The sequence below is a fragment of the Triticum urartu genome, chromosome 6A (assembly GCF_056163025.1).
Source record: "Triticum urartu cultivar PI428250 chromosome 6A, HENAU_Tu73, whole genome shotgun sequence".
Classification (NCBI taxonomy): domain Eukaryota; kingdom Viridiplantae; phylum Streptophyta; class Magnoliopsida; order Poales; family Poaceae; genus Triticum; species Triticum urartu.
In genome coordinates, this window is record NC_141878.1 from 4,987,723 (window position 1) to 5,003,091 (window position 15,369).

Here is a 15,369-nt window from a genome sequence, read left to right on the forward strand (position 1 = left end):
ATATTGCCCATACCTTGGTTAACTTATTGCTTTACGATACTGCGGGAATCTTCCCCTTGCCATTCATGGCATGGGGAGAATCATTTCATGTGGATCATATATAAAAAAAACTTACCTGGCCAGCCTTCTTGTCCTATCACAGTGCTATAAAAAGCCTAATTAACAAATTCTGTGTTCTGCCCGGATGGGCCCTGAGTCGCCCCACCTGATCCGAGCCGGAACTCCCGGTTTAGATGGTTTCTCATGCAAATGGCCTTTGCAATTTATGTAATGAATAAACACAATGTTGCTCATAGAGGTACCGGTAGGCTAATTTTTTAATTAGTTCTCTTAACTTCAAGCCTGGAAAAAGTTCTTCAAATAGTTCGCTTAACTTCACTGGCCTGCATTTGTTCTCTGCGCCAACTCTTGAACTACCTCACTTGACTTCCATTTTATGTTTCATGTAGTTCGCTTAACTTTCAGGCTGCGGTAGGTTCCTACACCAATTGGCTATACAGGCAGCCTATAACATGCTTAACTTCCGGACTGTAGTTAGTGTTTGTTCCAATAGCGCTAATGTCCGTCTATATGTATTCTTATTCATACATAGGACTTACTGGATGCTGTTGGTCTTTATGCAGTTGCAGAAAATTTAGGAAAAACACTTTCAAATAGTTCATTTGGTTTTCAGGCTTTAGTCGGTATTTCCGCAGTTGCAGGCAGTTGAGGAAAAAAACTTTCAAATATTTCACTTAACATCCCATTGCAATTTTGAATACTTTGCTCTACTTTCGGCTGTAGTTGGTCTCTGCACCAATTAGCGCTACAGGTCACCTATTTATTTCAATAGTATAGTTGCCAAAAGATGGCCAGATCTAGGGAGTTCTTATTGGTTACCACCTGCCATTCTTCCCAACGAATTGTAAGCATTGTGTTGACCATCTCAGCAACTACAAGTAAATCAAGATCCTAGATTATATCTGGCCATATACAAGTGTCACTTTACAAAAATATGGTTTTATTATAAATTTCAGAGAAGCTGTAATTAGTGGCTAAAGCAAAACTACATTGTAGCAATAACTAGAAATTGTTTTCTTATTACAGGGAAATAACTAGCAGTGCTTTATCTCTTTATGTCAGGCTAAAGTTCTCCTTCAAAAATAATCGAAAGTTCTTTCTTTCTTGGTGGCACATTATATTATTCTTTCCGGACTACAACTATATTTGATAGATTAGAAATTTAGTGCATCTCATGTAGATAATTTAATACACTAAATATATGTTTAAGTATGTAAAGGAAGTCTTTGTAGCATGAATTCCTCGTAAGATAAATATGAGATGACTCACAAATAATCCCATAGTCGTGGACTCGTGGTTTGACTAAAACGATATGGCCGTACTTATAGCCCACTAGAAAGTTTGCATTCTAAGTAAAATCATTGGATTAACAGCTTCTGTATGAAAATTAGAGTAAGGTTACATACTTGAGAGGATTGGCCAAAACTCGCTGTCCAATCGTAAAAAAACTGTTCTCTTGATTTGACATAAACCTAGAAAGTGAAGAAACACTAGATGGAAAACAAAAGAAGTTACTTACAGAAAAACATGAATACGATAAAATTGGACATAACATTGGATGAAAGTATATACCTTCCAGTAAAAAGATGCTCCTGAAGACCCAATATAGTGGGTTTTCTATTTCCGTATTTCTTACTCTCGAATTCCTCCAACAAATTTCTCATTTTAAATGCCTCTTCAAGGTAATTATCCTACAAGTAAAGGGGAATTGTTACTAATAATGAATTACCAGTGTCCTGTCAGTTTAAATATGTACGAATAGTTTAGGACCTTTAGGTTATGTCCAATTTGTTCCACATGGTTTCTCTATAACTACTACATGCATATATTGACCAGCAAGTCTACAATTCAGATAATCACGGTGTTTGTCCGTACAGCTAAATTGGTATTGGTATCGTAACCAAAAGCATTGGGCTCAAGACCAAGATGTACAATTTAAGAGATTGCAGGGTACGCTGGCATGTGACATTATTTTTTGTGTTTTGGTGTAAATAAGAGTTGGTGACAACAAATGAATACGATGAGTAGTTCAACTGGATAGCGAAACTACTTTGTAGCATGCACATACACATACACATACGAAGGAGAGCTGCTAGTAGTTTTATTAGCTCTTTTGGCTCGAATGGAATAAGTTTACAACCGGGGTAGTGCTCCTTATATAGGACCTAGGGAACTGATCTGAGTGCTTACATATTGGTTTTTCTGACATATGAGCTTGCGTATTAGATTTCTTAGCAACTAATGCGCGGCTAGAATTTTTACGTAATATATATTTGCTTTACTATTTGCTATCATCTTTACATAATGATTCATGAGTAGTTCTATTTGCTGCTGTTTTCTTTATTAGTTATTTCCATTTTATGGACTACTATTTGTTTTTTGCAAGATACTTAGCAATTTGGATTATTTATATCAAACTCGCTGTGCATATATATATAATTCGGATAGTCACATATACCTAGAGTTTTCCATCTTTTCCCTGCTGTTTGTACGTGCCACTCTCTCACGTCCCCTTGTTTCTTGCACAAATAAACTTTGCCTCCATTGCTCACTCATCACTCCATTACTTTTCTGAAACACAATTACTACTGCACATTGCACTCATAAGGCATACCTGATTGGGACATTCTTAGGTTCTTCGAGATTTGAGCGGCTCTGCCATGATTGTTGTACATGTCCTTCTAATATAATTATAAAGTGTTGCATTATCCAATGTAAAAAATTAGCTACTATTTTTATTTTAATAAACTAAAATTTTGTAAAATGACATCTTACAGAAAAATTATTTTGTGGTCAATTAATACGATGTTTATTTTTTCTTTAATGTCCTACCCAGATAGTTTTTATGTATTATTGGACAAATTTTTAGACAGGTGTGTTCTTCATATGCATAATGATAGGAGATTCTTTCACGTCCACCTTCTCATTACTATTTTTTCGAGATGAATACTTTGTTTAACTGAAGCATTTTTTGGGTGGAATTCAAAATGAAGCATTGGCACGCGTTGTTTTTTCCAGTTATTTTTAGAATATTGTCCATTGTAATTAGAACATACACAATGATTCATCGGCATATTTTTTGCGAGAATTGAATATTTAATGTTGGCACTTACATGTTCACGTATTTCACGTCTTGGTTGTCCATCCATGATTTAATACAAACAACATCCTATTTTATTATATACTTTTTTGTGAATCTTTTTTACTATATAGATCAAACAAAAGTGTATTACTAATCTTTTTTACCCTCTTTCTTTAATATGTATATGTATATCCCTAACTTGGAGTACTAATCTTGCAAAAAAAAAACGTGGAGCACTAAAGCTGAGTCTGTACTGTTTTATTTTATACCATGGAAGGTGTCCATCCTGATTACTTTGCCAAAACTATAAATGGCGTCAGACCTATTTTAAATATTCTTTAGAAATCAGGCACACATATTCTATTAGGACCCTTCCTTTCTGTGGTTGGACTCCTCCCTTTTTTTCCTGAACTGGGATCTTCCATAGCTGGCAGCCGAAGACGTTTTTTTCTATTCCAATATGTAGTTGTTTAACACCAACGTAATCATCTTCATTTTTCTATGAACACATCTTTTTTCTTATAAAATGTTGAAGTATTAGTTTAGGACACGTGACATGTCAAACTGTTGGACGCAATAATATTTTTATCTAGCGATATATGATTTAAATCTCAAATGTTAATATCTAAATTTTATGGTCAAAATAGTTTAATCTATGTAGAGTAATGTGGTGCCTTATTTGTCTTCTGTCTTCTGTATATATAATTGATAGTTACTTCTTGCCAGTTTCGCCACATATAATTCAGTAAAGGTTGGCGGATATGACTGCAGGTGCCAAGGACTCATAGGAGTGAAACAAGTCATAGATGCCGACCACATAAGCCGACATTGTTGGTCTGGTGCGGGCTTTGGTAGCTTAAGCTGATAAACTGGCTGATGCATATGGAACCGAACACGCAAAGTGCAGAAATGGAAACTGTACCTGATTCACGTCAATGACCTGGATTGCTTCTCCTCTGGTGAAAATTAGAGCATGATTTTGATTTTCAGGTTTTCCCTCTCCAATATGGGTGGGTTTGCCAGGAAGCTTGATGCGGTAAATTTCCTAAATCATGTTTAGAGCACAAAATAGGAAAGAATCACCGAATTAATGATGCATATGTAGAAGATGGTGAGTTGCTTCTTAATACGAGTTTCTGACTGTATACATCAATCGGTGAGGAAAAATTGATGAGAAACTACTTATAGGTTTGAACAACCACCAGAAATTTCAAATACTCACATACAAGTGCAACTTTTGTTTTGAAAATATTATATTGAAGTGGAACATCAAAAATGGAGTTTTCTACATTTAATTATAAAAGCCAATAAAGTTATTGCAAACGATGTTACGGACAACGTTTATCTGTATAGTCAATGAGTACCTCGTTATATTTTTCGCCCACTCCTTTGACGAGAACAGAATAATAGGTCTTTTCTATCATTCCATCTCTATTCGGAGCTTCTATCTCATCAATATAAGCAATCCGTAATGACGGGTACCTGTGCTAATAAAATGTCAGATGGATTGTAGTATCCTTCTTAAGAGATCTTTGTGAACGAAATGAATGTATTAGGTTTTGTACATTATCATGAGGTTAAGGATGTTCAGATACTGATTTTTTTCTCTGGGATCCTTCGACGCTTTTTGCTTGCCATAGACTTGACAAGAGACAACATAGGTGAATTTGATATCAGTAATGGCCATTGCCATATCTACAATATTAGATCCACCCTCTTGATATGATGATGTTGTTCTCTGGCGGTCCAATTTAGCTGCAACATAATAATGGAGTCAAAAACATATGCAGGTAATGGGGAAAATATGGGGATATTTTCAAAGAATAATAAATAAATCATGGAGAAATAAATAATCTAACCAATATCCGTTTTATCATGAATATATTGAATCTCAAGTGCCCTCCTGTAGTACATCATTCCTCTCACTAGCACGGTAATAAAGAGAGTTAGACAACACGATAGATATATTTCATGAAACCCAAGAGAATTAGTGACTTCACCAGTTCTGGTAAGCGTTTGTCCTCTATAAGATGCCCAGAGTGAGATGTCATCCATCCTTGATTCAAGGGACTCCTCATCCTTCGGAACAAATTTTATGCGCTCAAGAAAATTCTTCCATTCATCTATTAGGATGCAATTGTTCATGATGAGCATTTGCTGACAACGCAAGATAATTAACATTCACAACTACATGATATAAAGGAATGTCCGAGTACCTATATATGTTTTGCGTAAATAAAACAGGATAGATATCCCATCCTCATTTTTTACATGAAGATCTTCTTTTGAAAAGAGCACCTCCTCTTTGAAGTACGGAGTGAGAACACTGATGTCAAAACAAATATGGAGTTAACTCGTATTCTCGTGCAAAAATTTGTTGCCCTAATTCCCTTACGTGTTCGTGTGCGACTACTTTGCGTGGAGAGTATCATGCACTCATCGAAGCGGCCGACTACTTCCGGCTGTACGCACCTGTGTTTGAATTGTACTAAACATTGTGTACAGTGAAGTCCATGCAACAAAAAAAATGTACAGTGAAGGTTGAACTTGGACTCTGGATAGTACAGTTTGCAGACAGGATATGGAATAGTGTGCTAATAGGGCACTTGTATTCTAAGCCTCTTGTGTAATATGGGCTTGACACACTATGTAAGTTATGCTAACATATTAGCGAAAACACACAGGAAAGTACCCGGGTGGCCGGGACGACGCGGTGGTGTAGTTCTATAAATGGGGAGGAGCGCCTGTTGTCATATACCCTAGGAATTGGCTGATGTTAGGTGAACCACGTTAATAAATCTCGTTGTCATGCCTTGTCTGATTACGTGGTGATCGGTAAAGCCAGTACGTGACCCCAGATTAGTCTATCAAATGATATTACAGCTAGATTGTTCGAAGGTCATGGTTTGTTGATCTAAAAGATGTGTCAGGTGACAATGGATCAGTGCTGGTCGATCTCCGCGAGTCGTGCACAGTAGCAGGAGTCCAGCATCTTGGAATCGACAGCGGACCCAGTTGTTGGAGGCTACTGTATGCACAGCATCTTGGAATCGGCAGCGGACCCAGTCGCAATGGAGCTGCTGGCCGAGGCATGCAATGTTGTACTGTACTAAGTCGAAGCGAAGTTGATGTGAGGACTTGTTAAAAAAAAATATGGCACAAGGACTCTGACATGATTTTCCTGTCAGCTGCGGAAAAGAAAAGGAAAAGAAAAAAAAATTATGGCACGTTGTTGTACTACGAGTTTGGCAAGCTAATAAACAGTATTTGATCTCCTTCTGGTACATGGACACCGGAAGGCTTTGAGGGACCTTTTTTTTTTTCTATTTTCCCCTTGTACGCAGTTTCTCCTCCTTGCCCACGCAGACGCACGTGATATTTGATTTGGCTGTGATGCAGTCTACCCATTTTTGCTTCTATTCATGGGACACTTATAGACAAAGCTACATCCAAGTCAACTCCTCCGTCGGACTGGAATTCAGTGGGCAAACTTGCACTTGACTGAAGTGTCTGCCTAAGTGAACTCTGACACAACTTTACTCTGTTTATAGAACTGACGGAGTAATTAAACACGGGTTATTCCCGATTTACTAAAATATGTGTGCATGCACGAAGGTGAAAACACGGTATATTCTTATCTTAAAATATCCCACAACAGAAGGGTAAAGAACAAGTGAAACAGAGCCATACCGCCTCCACAGAAGATCCCAGAGGCAGAGGTGGAGCCAAAGAGGGGGGGGGGGGGGGGGGGCGAGCGGGGCCAGACCCCCCTATCGATCGGCCCCCCTCAACAATACTCAGCGGGGACTACCTTGGATTTGCAGGAGGATATGTTGCCTAGTTTGTTTATTCCTAATTATTATCTGGCCATTAGCAAACACGTTGGCCTGACCTCTACGTACGCAGTGTTGAATAGCCCAAGCCCACAATTGTTAGCCCACAAACCACGTAATATAATCGGTTCGATGTGCTGGTCTGCAGGCCTCGAGAATACTTATCGATTGGACCAGTACACATCCTTTTGCCATCTATTTGCGCAACTCCATCTCGATCGTTTTCGCAGCCGCCGCCGCCGCCGCGGCGGAGCTAGGGCTTAATCGAGCAGCAGACCACCACTCCATCAGCATCAGTGACGAGTTGACCGACGAAGGTGCAGCTTCCGCCCGCTGGTATGAGTCTACTACATCATGTACTCATTAACAAACGTCTCCGCCTCTCACAGGTCACAGCACGGCTTGTGGGTCTGCCTAATCTCAACCAAAGATATGCTACATAGATATATTATTTTACATCATGTACTACTTCCTTCGTTTTAAATTATTTTTCTTTGATTTGTCTACATACAAATGTATCTAGATACATTTTATTATTAAATAAATCTCTATACAGATAAATTTAATGCAAATAATTTAGGACGGAGATTGTAATAGTTAGATTCAATTACAAATGATATACCTGCTTTTGCTTTTATACTAACTAGAAGTCTAGAATTGCCTAAAGAATGAGAAGAAGAAGAGACCACCAATACCTAACAATTGAAGCCATTTGTTTTAACCACCGGGTCTACTAATGAGAATGCAGAGCAGCATGTATATATTTTAGTAGTGAAATCACTACAAAGCTTGACGTTTGATGGTTTGATGGGCCTGTTGTTCATAGATATAATTTAAGCTAATAAAAAATGTAGCTATTTCAATATAATTGCAAGAAAAAATTGGCATTGTTTGTTTGACATCGACGCTATATTTAAGAATCGATACACTTTGGTCCTGCATTTCTTGCACGTGCATTGTTCTCTTCGCCCCCCCTATGTTGAAATCCTGGCTCCGCCCGAGCCCAGAGGGGCCTCTGACGTCACCCGTGTTGCACGGGGGCTGCCACACCAAGCTTGCAAGGACACGAGTCTGCAGGGCAAGGCCGACCTTGCGCCACACTCCAAAAACCAAGCCTTTGAATGCTTGGTCGGGCTACGGCGACATCCTGGTGCAGGGCTACATCTAGGGCCGTCATCGCAATGACCTAGGAGGCACGAGACAAGACGGGACACTGGCTTTATTAAAGGCGGGAGGAGGCGCGGCGCGTCACGTCACGGAGGGCACTCGAGGGCCTGACCCCATCGTGGTCTTAGGTTATCTCCTGACCAGCTGTCAAGAGCAAGTGGGCGAAGCTCGACAAATATCTCCACCTTCTCATTGCACTATATTTTTCTGGATTCGCTGACTTAGCCACAGCAAGTCCCCACTGACTTTGCCGGAGGATCAAGAAGCGAAGGCTGAGATTCGCCAAATCACTGTCCGCGAACACTGTTCACGTAAACCACTGTTCACGTAAACCACTGTTCACGTAAACCACTGTTCACGCAAATCACTATTGACCATACTATAGCATCCGATCAAGGCCGCCGCTTTTCAATCTGACGGACGAGACTGGGCAAAGGTTGCGGTACTGTAGCTTCGCTACCTTTGCCACGGCAAGTCAGTGAATCTGAATCGCCAAGTGTGGTACCCCCAGATCTGTATAAGGTGAGGATCATGGTCAAATAGGGAGAGGCTTTATTTCGTACAAAACACACAGGTAGCAAGCACTCAGCATAGGATAGAAGGAGAAGAGGAGTAGCGGTCAGGGTACTCTTGCAAGCACCCCGACCACCTCACACCTCACCCCAACCACTTCCTTTGGACACCCCAAAGACTTGTATCATTGAGCTTATATGAAATACAAACAGGATGTAGGGTTTTACGCCTCCATGGCAGCCTGAACCTGTATAAACCCCATTTGTGTCCATGTCTATCTTGGTTCTCTTGGTGGGTTTGTTGGCTTTGTGATTTAGCCCCTGGCAAAATTAACAAATATGAGGTATCCTTGATCACCTGTATCAGGAGATCGCCCTCCGACATCTGACCCACCAAGTAGGTGGCTAAGGCTAGGCCAATTAGACTTCAAACAAACAACATAGCAAGGTGAGTGGACATGAGACCCCACCCCCGGAACACTCCCCCGGAGGTTCTCAGGGAGAAAGGGCTGATGACATACAACCCAAGGCAGAGTACCAGAGGGAGAACGGTCCCCAGAGAGGGCATGCTGCCCTGTGCGCCGGCTGCTCAGCTTTGCGACATCGCCCACGGCTGCCATATGATCAGCCCGAGCTTTTGGTACACCACCCACTCACTCTTGGCTCGAGTTAGACAGTTAAGGTTTGATGCGTAGGTGAGCACACACACACGCATGTTATAGTTGATTTGTTTGTGAGGCAGTCTCTCTGTTTTTGCTTCTATTCATGTGGTACGCATAGACAGAGCTACAAGGAAAAATATCCTACCTACTCTCTACTAATCCCAACTACTCCTATATACTTCTATTTGTATGGTATATAGAAGCATGATACTAATGGGATGGGAGAAGGTGTATTGCCTACATCTAAGTCAACTACTCCATCCTAATGGAATTAAGTAGGGTAGCTACCATTCATTCAGCATACATCATCTTACTGGACCTACTACCAAACTTCCACTAGCCTGAACAACCTCAATCCAATTGCCATCCTGAGTGAACTATGAAGAGCTTTACTCGGTTGGGACCATCTACTGAGGAGGCAACTGAATAAAAACTTCACATCAGTCACTTACGATTACATCCATCACATTTATATCTAACGGTTAGAAAAGTTCCGCAACTGTTTATCTTCTTTCTCCGCACAATCGCCTTCCTCCCGCAGCCCCCTGCCTATCCCAGCACATCCCCCTACGTCCACCAGTGCGGCCGGTGGGTGCTACCGCACACTGCCTCATCGCCTTGCCTTCCCCTCTACCTTCCCCCCATCATCGTTGTTTGTCGCCGCCACTGCGCCACTGTATCAGCCACCCCCTAAGATAGATAATGGGGAAATGGCTCACCCTAAGAAAGATATTGTCTCAGTGGCTAACCCTAAGATAGATGGTGGGGCGATGGCTTCTCCAATGAAGTTTCTTCTTCTCTGGTGAGGTTGGAAGGAAGGAAGTAAAGAAGGAAGGAAGAGGTGAGAGGTGACTGACGCTGAACAAATTTCAGGTACTTGGTAAATAGCAAAATTGTACTCAGTTTATAAAACTCGAGTGGAACATCACCCAAGTGACTATGACCCTGAGCGAACACAAGTTTACGTCAACACAATTTGTGTATAGATGGTTGTCGCGTCAAGCATAGCAATATGTCGGGATGATATGATGTAAAGTGTTGGATGATTCGAGCTGGACAACTTTGGGTGAGTTGGACTACATATTCAATGGATTGACAGAAATCTAGGTCAAATATAAGATGGGTATGAGATTTGCGACAACAACATATGAGCATTATGTTGATGGTAACCAACTTCTGAGCGTGGAACCACGTGGTGCAGGACCGATGGCTGGTGAGCTTCAACAAGACTATGGTGTGGGCTTGATTCAAGATGGCACACAGATGGAGTTTAAGGTCAAAGGGACGTGTGGTGGACTAGTTATCTACCATGGAGTCCCTTTGAATGTGGCTGGAGTTTGGTGAAAGAATTCATTTGGAATGGATGCAGGGCCTACACTGTAAAAATATGGAGAATCGCCACCTATTTCATCCAGAAGAGTAAGAGACATGTTGTTTGGCTTTTTATATCAATGGCCCGAGGGATACATTTAACTCGTCATTGTTCGTTGATGATAGGTGGTACTCTGTAGTGGGGGTTGAGTGTTGTTGGCTGGCGGCCTTGGACACTCAGCCATGACTGCAAAGGCTTGACACTGTAATAGCGGATAGGTGTGAGGCAAGCACAAGACATGGAGACATACAAGAGCTCTAGTGGTCATGCTTGTAGTGAGACAAATGCGAGTTGAACTCATAATGACTACAAGAAGCCGTGGAATTCCATTAAGATTATCAAAAAAGTTCGAGAAAGCATGAGATTGTTGAGTTCAGCTAACTCTTATGTGTGACACCTAATATGTGAGTTCTTCACTTTCACGCATACCATAGATCAGTGTGTGATTGCATTGAATGGATTTACCGGACGTTTTCAGCACAAACTTGAGTAAAGTGGAACTTAAATCCGTCAGAGATTTTGACTGTGATCAAGAAAAGACGGGACCACAGTTGCAGGTGCAGTTATATTGAGTTTGAGAGTAGAAGTGGTGATCATGTTATAACCTCACGTCCAATGTATATGAAAGTTTGATGCATTGATGAATTCGAGGTGGTGGATTATATTTTTGGAATTATGTCAAATATTGTGTAGAAGGTAGGTGACAGTTGAAGTCTGGCTAGTATGGTGTGTGCATAGGGTCCGTATTATGTCCTTGTATTCTAAGCCTCTTTTATGTAATATGAGGTTGGCACACGAGTAACCTATGCCAACATAATAGAACATGCACGCACGAGAGTCGGTGGCGTGTGACGTCACCCGAGTGACTTTGGTGCCGTATTTTATTGGTATCAATGGGGAGGAGCCAGTGTAGTTGTTCCCTAGGGATTAGCCGATGTTCACTAAACCTTGTTAACAAATTTTGGTCTCATGCCTTGTGTCATTGTTTGGACAATGAGCCTCGGACTCTTAACATCCTGCACGTACATATACCTAGTTCCGCCGAGACAGAAAGCACATGAGATCTAACTTAAGCACTTGATCAGCGTGTTACGTAGTTTTTTTTTAAGGATGAGATCTATTATTAAAGTTCATCTGATGTGCAAAGAATCTCCATAATAAAAAAATTATCAAGATTTCTATACCACCGAACAATTGCCGCCAGAATGAGCCACCGACGCGCCGCTTTCGCCGCTCCCTAACCGGACTCAGCTTGACTCTGCCGATGACAGCTAGGAAGTCTTCGTTCATGTGCACATAAGGTCCAGCGAAGATGTCACCGTTGCACCCTTGAATAGGTCTAAAACACTTGACACAAATTATCGCCACATGACGAGAAACCCTAATCTGAACGCCCAAAAGAGACGGCAGGAATCTACATCAGAGTTCCATGGACAGCGTCCAGAAGAACAAACTCGAGAAGGACTGAAACCCGAAAGACAAACTCAAAGAAGAAGCACCACACCTAGAAGAACTAAACCATGGAGTATTAACCGGAGCGAAGGCATTGGGATTCTCCGCCCCACCAATGTGCGCCGTAGCACCAAGCAGAGGGGAAACGAATCCACGGGCTCGCTGGTCTGTCTAGGGTTAAGGGATTGAAACTCGAGAAAAAATGGCGGTCAGGACCGAGCTCAGTTGCTTGTGGAGTTATCTCACGTACGTAGCAAGCTAGCTACTCTAGCGAGCTGCTTGATTAATTTCAGCTGAGAGACACGTACGCATGCTACGCGGATGGTGATCCATCGGCTGCAGAACACGTGGGAACACACGCAATATGGGACACATTACTTGAGTTCACCTATTACAGTTCAGAAGGGAACTTACTACGCGCCAAGAAACAAAAAGGTGCTGAGCAAACGAGTTCGGTTTGTTACCTGAAGGACATCATCCTACGGACTTGTGGAGCCGTTGGCATTTTCATAAATAGTGAGTTTGCAAAGAAAGTTATCCTGCGCCGAGCTTCCAGGTTCGTTGGTACACAAATTGCAGATTCTTTAGCTGTCATTAACTGTTGAAGCCTAACACACTGGTAACCCAGAATTCCGATAAATAATGAGGATACTAATATTTGTAACCTTAAAGTAATAAATACTACTATTGAAATAAGTTGCTAAAATGATAAATCACCTTCCCCCTCCAAGATTCATCCTTTATTAAGTCCAAATTTAGATTTGCAAACAGTTGAGTCTCTCTGTTTTCATCCTTCAAAATACTGGGATTGGCAGGAAAGTTCCGTGTCAAAAGTTGTTCCTGAAGTTGCATAGTTTGCCAATCAGCATAGAGCTTACCCTTGTCCGTTCGTCATGATATCCTGTGTGATTATTTCCATTGTATCTTGCAATAGATTGGCAATCTGTGTATATATTGTTGTGTCCAGCTCCTCATGCTCATTTTTCTATAAATCAATAACAGTGTTCCAGTGTTTCAATTAAAACTTCATACGAAAAATATATCTTGCTAAAAAATCAAAATAACGTTTGTGGTCAGTACCAATAATAGAGACAGAAGCTTATCAAACTTAGCAGTTACTTGAGGAAGTTCACCCAATCGGAAGTCTCTCACAAGTGACCTATTATGTATGCTATATTCAAGACACTGATATATTCGATCGAGAACTCTGTACCCATGAAACAATGCAATAGTATTTGAATTAGTTACCCACATAACCATATGTAAAATTACTTTTCCCATAACAAAAACGACATGACCTACTTCTTATCACTTGTTTCTGCTACAAGGCTGTAGAGAATATCTAATAATGCCTCGTAGCACTCTATTACGGCATAATAGGTGTATGGATCCTGCTTTATCCTCATTAGTAGTTCCGCATCTCTTTTCTTGACACTCCTTGCCTTTTCAAGTGCAATTGGAATCTAACACATCATAGTCATGAGCATTACAGTATTACCTCAGGGAGAAAATCAATTGTCAACCCCGTGGAGAATTACTGAGCATACCTTGCTAGCAAGAAGGAAAATAGGCCATTGGAAAACGCTAGTGCCACCTGTTGGAGTAATTCAAGCTTATTAGTTTGCATGCATATTTGTGTTAGATAACATAGGAAAGTATTGCATGAGTCGGCTTGATTTCCAAATAATAAGATTGTGTACTAGTAGTTTAGTGAATTGAAGTCTGAAGGCAACCACAAAATTGAGAGAAATAGATGGTACGAGAGGTACCTTTGGTAAAAAGTTTGTGATTGCTCATGTTCGATCCTTGTTCAAAACCAAACAATTTGGTTCAAAGCGAGGTTGAATATTTAGTGTTGTTCTTTCCACGTGGAAGCGACTCCTACCAGTGCCCCGGGACAGCCCATGTAGTCGATGGGTGGTGTAGTGACGAAGAGAATTACGCGGGCACCGTTTAGTGGGCAAGAAGAATAAGATGGTGTAGAGGCTTCCGTCTGCGAGGGGACGAGAATTAGCCTGTCGACAACCAGGCGTTGTTGTCCGTTGATGGTTATGGAGGTGTTGAAGTTTGCGACACTGATAATTTCATCGAGATCATCTTTGGGGAACGAGGAAGAGGAGGCAAAGTTGCCAGCCGTCATTACGTGGTTCATGTGTGTTCTTGAAATATGTGTCTAGAAGGTCCATTGTGTTAGTCCACTGTGAAAATTGAGAAGTCTTACCAGAGGAGGAGAATTGTGAGCGAGAATGGGCAGAAAATGGAAGTTGTGCCTTGTCATTTCGCTTGTTATTAAGGTGCAGCGAGTTCATGAACCGTGAAGTTAAGTTGCACATATATGGCGAGTTGTGCTGTCGTCGAACGGGAAAGAACATTCGGTAAATTGTGTCACCGATGACAAAGAGAAAATGTAGCATGTTAGGATGTTCGTTTACCGTAATGCAAGCAATTGATGAAAAGACGAAGCCAGCATGAAGATTGACTGGAACAATTAAGTTGGGTTCCTAGTTGAAGCTATGTGTTTAGTCTACATGTAGCACGCTAAGATGTGATGGCTTGGGCTGGTAGTCGAAGTAATATGTTCGTTCTATATTTGCGAGTCAAAATTTGAATTAGGAGGTATATCTTAGAGTAATTCACAATTATTACTTTGGATGCATCCCTTGTTAGAGCCATTGCATCAATCGGTTTGATTTCATATAATAAGATCATATACTGGTAATATAGTGGAAGTAGTACTAGCATGAGCTAGCTTGCGGACTGTGTATGAGTTGAGGTCTAAAGGGAACCAAAAAATTGAGAGAAATAGAGAGAAAAATATATGGTACGAGAGGTACCCGTGGTCAAAAGTTTGTTACCGCTCTTGTTAGATCCTTGTGCAAAACCAAAACAATTGGTTTAGAACGAGGTTGAAGATTTAGAGTTGTGCTTACCACGTGGAAGCGACTCCTACCAGTGCCCCAGGACAGCCCACTTAGTAGATGGGTGGTGCGGTGATGAGGAGAATAACGCGGACACCATTTGGTAGGTAAGAACGATAAGGCAGTGTCGAGGCTGTCGTTAGCGATGGGACGAGCATTAGCTTGTCGACAACATGGAGTTGTTGTTCGTTGATGGTTTTGGAGGTGTTAAAGTTTGCGACACCAACAAGTTCATCGAAATCATCTTTGGGAGAGTGAGGAAGAGGAGGCGAAGTTGTCAGCCGTCATTACATGGTTCATGTGAGTTGTTG

The 15,369-nt window shown here is 41.2% G+C and overlaps 1 protein-coding gene across 2 annotated transcripts in view; it reads right to left on the reverse strand.

The window, feature by feature from the left end:
* LOC125517287 (putative callose synthase 6) overlaps positions 1-15,369 on the reverse strand; it is a 72,295-nt gene that overhangs the window by 9,706 nt on the left and 47,220 nt on the right. For both annotated transcript variants that reach the window (XM_048682469.2, XM_087531352.1), the window contains 14 exons: positions 13,688-13,734; positions 13,443-13,603; positions 13,221-13,347; positions 13,019-13,125; positions 12,858-12,942; positions 12,605-12,756; positions 5,359-5,468; positions 5,143-5,265; positions 5,002-5,067; positions 4,708-4,897; positions 4,507-4,624; positions 4,065-4,187; positions 1,633-1,751; positions 1,467-1,550 (listed from right to left, as the gene is read on the reverse strand). In XM_048682469.2, coding sequence (XP_048538426.2) covers positions 1,467-1,550; positions 1,633-1,751; positions 4,065-4,187; positions 4,507-4,624; positions 4,708-4,897; positions 5,002-5,067; positions 5,143-5,265; positions 5,359-5,468; positions 12,605-12,756; positions 12,858-12,942; positions 13,019-13,125; positions 13,221-13,347; positions 13,443-13,603; positions 13,688-13,734 — 1,612 coding nt within the window. The remainder of the gene's footprint in view (positions 1-1,466; positions 1,551-1,632; positions 1,752-4,064; positions 4,188-4,506; positions 4,625-4,707; positions 4,898-5,001; positions 5,068-5,142; positions 5,266-5,358; positions 5,469-12,604; positions 12,757-12,857; positions 12,943-13,018; positions 13,126-13,220; positions 13,348-13,442; positions 13,604-13,687; positions 13,735-15,369) is intronic.